Source organism: Macrobrachium nipponense, chromosome 38, assembly GCF_015104395.2.
Source record: "Macrobrachium nipponense isolate FS-2020 chromosome 38, ASM1510439v2, whole genome shotgun sequence".
Classification (NCBI taxonomy): Eukaryota; Metazoa; Arthropoda; class Malacostraca; order Decapoda; family Palaemonidae; genus Macrobrachium; species Macrobrachium nipponense.
The window spans coordinates 17,350,743-17,361,897 of NC_061098.1; the positions used below are offsets into that span (position 1 = coordinate 17,350,743).

The 11,155-nt window shown below is 38.7% G+C and overlaps 1 protein-coding gene across 3 annotated transcripts; it reads right to left on the minus strand.

Annotated features, from left to right (window-relative positions):
* Nucleotides 1-2,834: 2,834 nt before the first annotated feature.
* On the minus strand, nt 2,835-10,841 carry LOC135209679 (uncharacterized). Of its 3 annotated transcripts, none has more exons than XR_010313393.1 (4): nt 10,715-10,841; nt 6,198-6,418; nt 4,194-4,374; nt 2,835-3,919 (listed from the first exon to the last, which is right to left on the minus strand). XR_010313393.1 is itself a non-coding variant. In XM_064242420.1 (4 exons), the coding sequence occupies exons 1-4, from the start codon at nt 10,740-10,742 to the stop codon at nt 3,830-3,832; spliced, it is 384 nt and encodes a 127-aa protein (XP_064098490.1). In that variant the 5' UTR covers nt 10,743-10,841; the 3' UTR covers nt 2,835-3,829. The 3 variants fall into 3 exon arrangements, 2 of the variants coding, with proteins under 2 accessions (XP_064098490.1, XP_064098491.1); XM_064242420.1 differs by lacking the exon at nt 4,194-4,374 and adding an exon at nt 5,890-5,934; XM_064242421.1 differs by lacking the exon at nt 4,194-4,374.
* Between the last annotated feature and the right edge of the window lie 314 nt (nt 10,842-11,155).

An 11,155-nucleotide genomic window follows, 5' to 3' on the forward strand; every position in this document is an offset into this window, starting at 1 on the left:
ATACAGAAGAGAAGGTCATCAGAGGAATATGGGCCTTCTGGCATTTTACGAACATATCTGTTAAAATGATCGTGACAGTTGGTCTGACTGTATCGGAGCTCAAACTTGGTGTCTGTCTGTTCATTGAAATTTGAGAGTGGGTTCTTTGGTATGAAAACCACTTTCAATTTCCTGTATATATATATATATAAGGTTGCCCAGAGGTCCTTAGACTCAATTTCCTTGGGTCCTTTGGTGGCTGCTCAACAAAAGGTGTAACTCATCCAGTACCCCTGGCGGGTCAGTTGGTATCTGTCCAAGATGATGTATGAATGTGAAATGGAGGAGTTAACTGGCCTCTTTCCTTTTCAATTTCTGTCTCCTTTACTTAGGGCAGTAGAATAGAGTACCATCATAAGCTGGAACGGACAAGGTACAGGTGAGTGAAGTGGCCATACTGTTAGGGTTAGTATCAGTAAGATACCGATCAGTAGCAGGACATTCCTCTCTTTAGCAAGGGGGAGAGGAATGATAACAGACCTACATGAGTGGATGAATTGGTTTGTTAGGGGAACATTTCTTAGTTCTTCCTCTGACGGACGCAATGAACTATGACATAAGTGTAAAAACACAATGAACTATGACATTGTGTAAAAACGAAATATATGACATCTGTAAACATATATGTCTTATTCGGAAATAATGGTCAGTTGTTTCGTAGAATTCTGGTATTCAGAAAACTGATCAAAGGTGCAACTACCAGTTGGTTAGTAGTACTTACCTCCCACCAAGAGTAAGTCTATCCTAATGTTAAGACTGAAGGTTTGTTTTGTATATGAACAAATAACATGTGAACTTATGTATTTTCATAACATACAAAGGGCCCTCTACCAACCCTCTATCAACTAACCTGGGTTTGAAGAATAACTAACAGGGTCATGAGTTAATGAGGGGTATGTGGGTAGACCAACGTCTCGTGACCAAGCACAATGCAAATAGTCCCTTGCGTACACAATTATTTGAAACTTTACCGGTTTCCAGCTGGCGCTGAATATTTATCCAGTGTAAAGACCTCAGGTTTTGCAAATTATGAAAAATACAAATTGCTTACAAATTGTCATCCTGAATAATGGGCTACTTGAAATATTCACATCAAAATAATTCCTAAGAATTCAAAAATCTCATAAGTAACGAGCATAATACCTATTACAAACCCCTCGGGAACAGATTTCAGTCAAACACTGTCATTCCATCACTGACCCTTCAACTAAGCCGTAAGTGGAAAAAAAATCATAAAAAAAATAAAGCCTCTTCCTTAAGGTTCCTAGCAACATGGAAAAATTTTTATCATAAAAAATTGACTTTTTTCTTTAGTGATTTTCCATTGCTCACAGTTTGATAGGCAAGTTTTTGATTGGACAACTGCATTAAGGGATCAGAAAGCGATATGGGTTATAAAAGTTCATAAATTAACTTTAAAGTCAAACCAAGACTGAAGATTCACAATTGTGTAAACGTGAATGCAATCAACTTTTCCTGTCCGGCTTATTACCCAAAATTTCATATTATGGATAGGGGTAAAGTTCGGCCACTAACCAACCAACCCTAGCAGGTTCTGGTGGCGTTATGAGTCTTTCTAGCAACTGATGTACACAAAGGCTGCAGCTCGTTACTTAATTTTCTTTAATTCCAGGGATGATCCTATGTAAGGAGTAACATTTTTGTATACTGTAAGCATATGACCATTTCAATTTAATGGTCTGTACACTACTTGACAATACAGTAATAAATGTACACAGTATGATTTGGGACATCGGTTTAGAAAGGATATATATATTATGACTTTACTGTAGTTTACTTGTCATTGCAGTTCTACGAAAAATCTGTCGAACAGTGAAGAAATTTTATTCCAAGCAAGAAACATTGAATTCTACACTAGGTTTGGAACCACCAACGAAAATTGCTTTGTGGACCATCACTCAACTTTTTTCAAGGTTTGCTAAGCCGTGACTTCCTATCACCAGAAATAACATCTCCTCACTCGCCATGGAATGGCAGAGAATCGAACTCTCGCGACCAACCGAGGTGGGACGCCAACACCATACCGACCACACCAATGAGGCGCTCAGTAGGATTCAACTGCGTTCAAATTACAAGTTTATCAGGCAACTGACAGACCACCTTACCCCAAAATAATTAAACTTCCAAAACTGACTAGGTCAGCATGTAGTAGTTACAAATTAACTTGCAATAAACTAGTCTATGATTTCAAAGCTTAGGACCAAATTAGAGGCCCTTTAAAAGCTGGGTAATATCAGCATATTTTACCGATATGGTAAACAGCATCCATAACAGTTCGAATCCTGCTATATAAACAAATACTTAATATTCTTCCATTTTGATCTTAAGTTTTGTAGTGACTAGCATTTCCAGTGTGAAGAATTTGAGAATAGAGAATTGTAGCTACTACAATTACTAACTTTTTTGGTCAGACCATTTTGAAGTTTCAAACATTCTTGATCTTTACACACACTATTTGGCAGAATTTTCAAAAGAAAGCCAAAATTCGAACCTAAGACTATTTATTTTCAATTCTTATGATAAATTTAAACTGTTGTGTTGACACCTAATTCGTGTGCATATTTAAATCTACCACTAATTCATGTGCATATCCACAATTGACCACAATAAAGCTAACGGTTTCAAGCTTCCTTGGTCAATTCCCTACAAATTACCTTAAGCCTGGCTATGCAGTCATCTTGCAGTACGCAATAATTATGCTTTAGTAAAGACTTGACATTGAACTAGCGTTAATCTCCTTAGGAGCTTTAAAGGATCCCAGTAAAAACAAAACATACATTTTTATGGATTTTATTGCAATGCACATGTCTGTGGCACAATTATTTCCTACAAAAATTTTATGTAGAAAAATGTCAAAATAGGTAATCAAAAAACTGGCCAATCAAATAATCAATTCACTTTAGTATTGCCTATAACCATGCTACATTCAGCATGTCCCTTTCTTAAATAAAAATTTACTAAATTTCCATTCATAACTAAAAGTTAACCAGAGGCACCCACATCATTACATTCTCAACTTGTGAATGGCAATGTAACCAACTGCAACGTCTAGGTTAGAACGAATGCAGCAACTTCTAGCTGGATATGTGGGCCTAACAGGGTAATGATCATGTGCACTAGGTTTAGTTGTGATTTTACACTTTTTTTGGTGGAAACAGACCAGCAACAAACACACCTCAGCACCACGGACTTAGATCCTAAAGTTCAGATATAAATGCTGTCAGTATTTTTTTTTTTTTTATGGTTTTATTATTTTACCACCCATTGTGATTTGTTTAATCTTTTTATTTAATCTGTTATGTATGAACTGTGCTTTCCCACCCTAAATGTACATTTGTTTCATGGTGTGTTCAGGTGTTGCGCGACAAAGAAAGGGCCATTTAGACTCCAACCCTTGACCGTGGGTTCGTCTTTGCAAATTGCGTGACCTCTTTGTTACCGGACCCGGAGAGAGGACACATTAGCTTCCTTCTGAAGGTGGTCAGAGCCGACTTTCTGGTAACCGGGAGCAACAGCTGGTTTTTGTAAGCTTATGCTCTTGCATTACTGTCCCTTTCATTTGTCGGTGGTTTGTTTGTCACTGGAAGTTCCGGGTGGTGGACAGAGCTCCTGCTGGGCTTCCGATGGGCTGGGAGGGGGTATGACAGCAGCAGCAGCAGCCCTATCCACCCTTAAATTAAGAACACTGTTCAGGTTACTTTATCTGGATAACCTAAATAGTGGCCTCGTTAGCTTTGGTGGCTTGATTGCAGGGGAGGATGAGGATAGCTTATGCTGAACTTTCAGCAGTTGTGTTCTCCACTGCCTGCTGGGCCTGACCAGAGCCAGCAGACTGTCCCTCCTGGCCTTGTCCATCACCCTGTAACAGCATGGAGTGTAAGCAAATGGAAAATGAGAAAACTTAACTAAAACTAAGGTAAACCCTTAATCCATGCACCTGTTTTTAGGAATTAAAAAGTGTCAATCTTATTACTTAAAAAAAGTAACACTAATTCAGTTTCCAGCATCTTTCAGTGAACAGCTTACATCCAAGGACTTCTGGCTAAGGTTATGTAAAATCAGCCATCTATAGGGGTGGGTGAAAAAACAGCTAGCTAGCTAGCTTATCACAGCTGCAAATACTTCATGCTTACCAAACACTTTGTCTGAGCGTCATGCTGCTCATCACGAGCTCGAGGCGCTTCATGAGCTTCATGCTGCTCTTCACGAGCTTCATTGCTGCTCTTCATGATCTTCATGCTGCTCTTCATGAGCTTCAAACTGCTCCTCTTTAATCTCAATTTTCACTTTAGTCTCCACATCCTCAGTACCAAGCTGAAAGCACACAAAAAGCAAAGCCCAGCAATGTCAGTAACACTAGCAATTAAGCCAATCATGAAAGACATCAAATGAAAGCAATACTCCATGCAAACACAATGCTGTAACAAATTTCAAAAGCATACCACATGCAACAATGGCATTTTGCTAATAGCAGAAGCACAGGCATAAAGCCAAATTCAATACTACGGCATAATAAAGGGATTGGGGAAAAAAAAACCAACATCAACAACTTTAAAAGTCCTTTGCAAGATATCTTGCACTTTTATAACTACCATAAACCAAATAAAATGTAAGGCTTAAAAAACAGACATGCATCAATCAACAGGGATTTCCTATCTGGAACATGTTGACATTCTGGTATTACATAAAATACCTTGACTTCCGTTCTAATACCTTACGCCACTTCATACCAATTTTGAAAAACCTTTCTCTACTGGTCTATTAGCCAATGGTCTACTGTATCAATCACTTAGGATTTGAGGAAAAACTTATCCGAATCGTGGCAACTTACAAACTACATCCCTCCTTTCAACTCTAACCTTATAAACTGAAACCCATTCAAACTGGGATTGGATTAATACAGTGCACACATACTAAAACCCAAGAACCACACTCCCCATCTAGTTGCTATCTATCCAAACTACACACAAACTAAGACCATAGTATCAAGTCATGTCATGGTAGCAGTTTTAAAAATGACAAAAAAATTTCACAATTGTCTACATTGTCTATTCCGGTTTTGGTCTCATCCCACTTGTCTGAACTTAATCTGTATCAATTTTCACTCTCAATTAATAACCCAGCTAACCAAACTAAATCCAACTGGTTATTCCAGCGACAAAGCTTCTACCAAAAAGCAAATTGCTAATTCTCTAAGCATATACACTGTTAGAAATATCGTACGAGTACTACTACTGCAAAGCGTATCAAACAGGCCAAATAAAGCTTTAAATAAAAAACTGTAGTTTAAGCTTTAGGGCCACAAAAGCAAAAAATCTAAAGTCCTCCCTAAATGGAAATTTACTTTTAAAACCAACAAAGCGCCCAATTAACACGAATCCATTACAAACACTTCCACCACAAGTAGATACTAATAAATAACACAAAACAGCATCACTGGCATATTTCTTAATTCTAGGGAAACTTGAGGCAAATGACCCATTACCTCACCTTCAGACACTAACTAGTAATTCTCTACTATACTAGCATTGATCAGTCTTTGACAAGAAACCTGGTTGTGCAGCTATCAAAAGATATTTCTTCTGGCTTCCCAACCAGAGATGTTAATCAATTAAATCTGGAACACAAGTTTCATAATTATTAACAAAAAGCACATTTTGTGCACATTAATACACCAACACATGCATACTTCAATTATGGGCATTACTGTACGGATAAGCAAACATTCAAAAATGCATTGGCATTGAAGACTGCTAGACCCCCAGCCATGGCCAGCCATGCACAACCTGGCAGCCCAGCTGTAAGGGAAAGGTGGAAGGATCAACTTGCCTTCTGGCCTTCAGCTGCTGCTACCTGTGTCTGCGTTTCCGATGTCTGTAAGGCAAACATGCAGTATGAGGACATGCTTTAGTCTAGGGAAAAGGAAGGACTCCAGATATTACATGCTTGTGTTATTTTCTACATAATCTACACAGTGTGGATAGTGCATCTACTTCTGCCAGAAGAAAGGAAAGAGGTCGCTTCCATTCTCTATATTAGGACCCAAAACAGATTGCGCCCCTAAAAAGTGCTGAAACGCTCTCGGTCCTGATCTCCTAAATTACCTCACCAAAATGCTACGAGTAGTCTTCACTTACTTTTGTTTCTGGTCCACTACCTATTCTGCCACGTCCACGGCCAACGTCCACCACGGCGGAACCTGCGGCGTGAACGCCTTCTGAAGGTCCTCCCATCATGCCTTCAGGTTGGGGACGTGAACCAGCATAATATCTGCGGAAATATCCACGAGGACCTCTGCCTCCACGGCCCCTTCCGCGGCCACGGCCTCTTCCTCTTCCCCTCATTGACATTCCATCACCTGCAAGATTTTTTTAACATCTTTGATAAGATTTTGCCATGATGGTTGTAACAAAAATTCTGCAAACAACAAACCCTTTCCCAAATTTATCCCAAACAAAATACAAGCCTTTGCACACACATGTAAATAAAATTTTACAGAACCATACCAAAACTTGTGCTCCCCGACTTGAGAGCAGCTTTTGATACATTTCTTTCTACTGACCACAGTATTCTCAGCTTTACAGATTAATCTAAGAATGCAGTTCCTATGCGATACATTATTTTGACAAGGCCAAGAGTATGTATCACAGGAAAAAAGAAAACACACACCTGCAGTAATTCAACCAGTTTTAATCCTATTCACTGAATACTGTGATAGTTGGAGTATGTCAAGTCTCACCATGAGTGTTGAGGTGTGGTAACAGGGTCACAGCTAATGCTCTACAGTAACTATACTCTGTATGAGCAATATTCATCTTAATGCCATTTTGAATTTAGTGACTAGGTTGAACATTTCTAGTTTTACTTTAATGGGAAACTTTTAAGTCATTTAACACTATTTTTCTGTCTCTCTCTCTTGTTCACTGTCATGAATGGAACGAGAATAGTAAAGCAGTGTACCAGGGGGCATCACAGTATGAGCAGTTATATCTGACAAGTAAAGCATGCAGCTGTGCCCCCAGGTGTAAAAAAAAAAAAAAAAAAAAAACAACAACAACAACAACTTGGGAGGACAAGATTTCCAGGTTCAAGTCTGCAAGACTTTTGGGCAATATAGTATAGCTTAGAGATTCTACTATCCCTCGAAAAGTTTGTATGTATGGAATTTTTACGTTGCATGGAACCAATGGTTATTCAGCAACGGGACCAACGGCTTTTATAGACATCCGAACCACGCCGCGACTGAATTATATCAACAGCAATACAAATCTCTAACCCCTCAGTGGAATGCAACACGCCAAGACCATACCAATCACACCACTGAGGCACATCCCTTGAAAGGTGGGAAGCTCCAAGAGCCAATTAAGGAAGTTGGCCATCATTCCCACTCAAAAAACATCTTGGGGACCCTCTTCAACCCACTAGTTATAAGTAGCACAAGTTTCTTCATTGGTGTAATAAGATGGAAAAGAAATTCCTGTCTACAGTTTAACCTACTTAACCAAAATGTGGAAGAAAAGTGATCACCAAACTTCCTAAAACTGTACATGTCTTCAACAGCTTCCTGGCACTTTCTACATTTGATGGCTAAACCACACAAATCACCATGATTGGCCTGGCCTACCTAAAGAATAAGGACATGCAATTAAGCCTCAGGCTACTTAGCTGTGATCTTCACTTGGAGATTTATAATTAATAATTTAATCAGACTGTTGAGCTAATCTACATAACTCTCACAATGGTGGCCCCAAATTTGTCTATTAATGGCAAGTGTAAATTTAATTAAAACCCCAATTTTTTCATTCGGTTAACTGTCAACTGATTGACAAACTACTAACAGACTTTTCTAAACTACACTCATAATCGCTTACTTGTTAGCCTCTTTCACCAAAATAAACATCCATGGGTCCAATGCGTGAAAATTTTACTCCAAGTCAAAATTATTTGAGATATTTAGAGAAGAGTACCATATTCAAATATGAGCTCTTATTTGCTTCAATTTGTTACTATCAAGTATATTGTTAGTTATCACATGTTCAACTGGTCCTGCTCCATCCTTGCCATTGTTCATTTCTTTCTAGTGAATATCTGACAAAGGTCCTTGGGATAAGAAAGTATGACTAGTCTATTCTTCAAACTGCCCAAACACAGTCGGCACCTGCATTCAAAATCCTCTGAACAGGCAAGTTCTTATTGCCAAGGAGGAACATAATTCTCAGGTGTCTGCACTTCTGCATGCACCAAATTGGCGACAGAACTGATGACGAGGAGTAGGTTTGCCTAATCATCTCTTGTAGAAACGAGGGTATTACGAGATGCCTCTTTCTTGACCTTGCTTGTGTTTAACATAAGTCTACTACACCTGAGCTCTAGGCGACCCCAACCCCTTCAGATAACGCAGTGCTTTGGCTTTGAAACTCTTGAAGGTTGCTATTAACTCCACACTGTAAGGATTGGAAAGGAGGCAAATCTGTCATTGTGAACCGCAGGAATCTGGGTCTTTACCACGAATTCTGGTGCAAATTCAAAAGCTACCGATCTCAACCCTTTGAGAGTTTACATTATAAGGCTGACCATTGGAGTTCTCAAACTCTTCCAAGGAAGCCATGGTCAGAAGGAAACTTTCCAAAATCAATTTCCTGCATGACAATTGATGCACTGGCCTCAGCTTGAGAGACTACTCAATACTAGGGTAATGCCATTATAAACGAAAAAAATCCACTCATGAAAAAGATCCAAATCTATCTACTGAACAGACATGAGTGGAGATTAATCCCTTCGATGACAGGAGCAGACAGCTCATCTTGATATGGCTAACTAAGATCCTCTGAAGTAGCCTTACATCGAGTAGCTGCTCTGCAAGAAAGGTCTCTCACTCAAGGAGATACTTGACAGACTCTAGACATGAAAGATAAAGATCCTACGGATTTGTGGTATCTCTACACGAGACTGGTGAAGAAGGTTGTGCTAAGGTGGAATCTCTATCAGCCACTTTGCTTGAGGCTACAAGGAGCTACTTGGGGTCATCCCAAGATACTTTTGGAGCCCATTACTGTTCAGGACAAGACAGAACAGGCAGAGCGAAGATATGCTAACTTCCCACTGCTGGGACTTATATGAGGTCATTCAGCACCAAAATGGAAATTGACAGTAAAAAGGTTTGAAATGCATAACTGTTATAAAATATGAAGAGGTAGAGTAAAAGTAAAGAATAGGAATGCTGCAAAGAACTTTGTGTAATGCCTTCAGTGGCACTGGTGGCACTAACCCCCTTTGGGATAATTTCTACTAGGAACAAAGGTCAAATGGAATGATTGTGTTCTTTTAGACTATGTATAATGGAATGACTGATCTTTTCAGACAATGATGCCACTTGCATTGATATATTAAGTGCATGAAGTGGGACCCAAGCAGTCAGTTATGGTACAAGTCTACATCATCACATTTGCATCCTATAGTTAGTCAAACTTTTGCAACATAAAAATAGAAATACAACTGGAATTTTTGTATAACCATACAACACTTGCTGAAACATAATTGCATCTTGGTCCCCCTGCAATGGAAAATTTCCACAAAGCTGACAGTGTTCACAGCACACTGTGAAGAGGGAAAATACAAGGAACTCCTTGATCTGCAACCTCATCTAATCCTGGTTAGCATTTTCCCCCTTAAACATGCTCTTATAAATGAATACAAAAAAAATATTTCAATCGTCTATACCTAAACTAGACTTGCATTCCATTTTTTTTTTTTTGTGTGCGCGCGCCTATATTACTCTATCTTACTGTCAATTCTTTTACTTTTATTGTCTATATGCTATGGCAGCCACCAACTTCATGGTTCTAATCTTGGTTAAGTAGGGTAGATAATAGTTCATGTATCTGGCTGATGACAGTTAAAAACCAATTTCATAGCATATTACGGTGATGTGATAGAAGAACGTACCTTTTACTAGCAAAAATTTTGCAATGAACTATCATGAGACGAAGCTAGTTTTTGGTTGATTTCATATTGCAATGTTTTGGTTGATTTTCACATTGCAAGTGTTCCTGTCTCACTTCATTGTATTACAAAAGTGGCTGAGGCTGTTACACCATGGTTTCTTGTAATTATTATTTTTGTTTTTTATTTCATCGTAAAAAAAAACCTTATATTTACATTTTATTTCTAACTTTTTGAAGTTACTTATTAGCCAAATGAAAACTTTGGCCAGATTACCAAACATAGTATACTATCGCATACCCAGCCTTGTTTTTATCACACTCTTGGCTCATAGATGTTTGGAAATATGATGGGGCTCCAGCTGATTAAGTATTTACTTACAGATACTAACATTGGCCAATACTAACATTAGATGCACAGGTACAATGCAGCAACTAATTTTTTAACTTTAATCCAAGGAAATATAACTACATATATAATACCTTTGCAGTACGGAAAACAACACATGAACATAAATCAATGAACTGTAAGATACAATGGAATAGATTAAACTCAAACTCCACATATAAACAAATTCTGACAAATTTTCGACACCAGATAGGTAAATAATGTACTGTGCATCATATTAAATAACGAGACCAAGTATTGATAGCTGGGCTAGACAAATCGAATCTAGACAACACAGACCAGCTAATCAAAGTATTGTACTTACCGTCAATGACTTCCTCTCCATAGTTCATATACCTGCTTGATCATAGCCACCTCTTCCACCGCGGCCACGACCACTTTCCAAAGAAGCGGCCACGATAGAATCTTCTTGGACCACGGCCACGGAAACCAAACCCCCTCTTCCGCGGCCCCTCATAGGTGGTGCCATTACGCCTTCTCCTCACCCTCTCTTCCTCTCCTGTGCAGCACGGCGATAATACCGACGGCGGTAGCCACGGCGGCGTCAGCAGCATAAGGCGAACCCTACATAAAATAAAAATCTAGATGATAACGGACGAAAAAAAATTAACAACATTAAAACTTATTAAATAGGCAGTAAGTAATATACATCAATGAAACTAACACAGTACATACAGGAAATTGTAATTTAAAAAATAGCAGCGGTTGAAAAAGTGAAAAGGGAAATACTAAATATAAAAGCTCA

Coding starts and splice junctions, on each gene's coding strand:
- LOC135209679 (XM_064242420.1), bottom strand. CDS start 10,742: ATGAACTATGGAGAGGAAGTCATTGACG. Junction 6,419..10,714: donor TGGAGAGGAAGTCATTGACG/GTAAGTACAATA, acceptor AAAATCTTGCAG/GTGATGGAATGTCAATGAGG. Junction 3,920..5,889: donor CAGCAGCTGAAGGCCAGAAG/GCAAGTTGATCC, acceptor ATGCTGTTACAG/GGTGATGGACAAGGCCAGGA.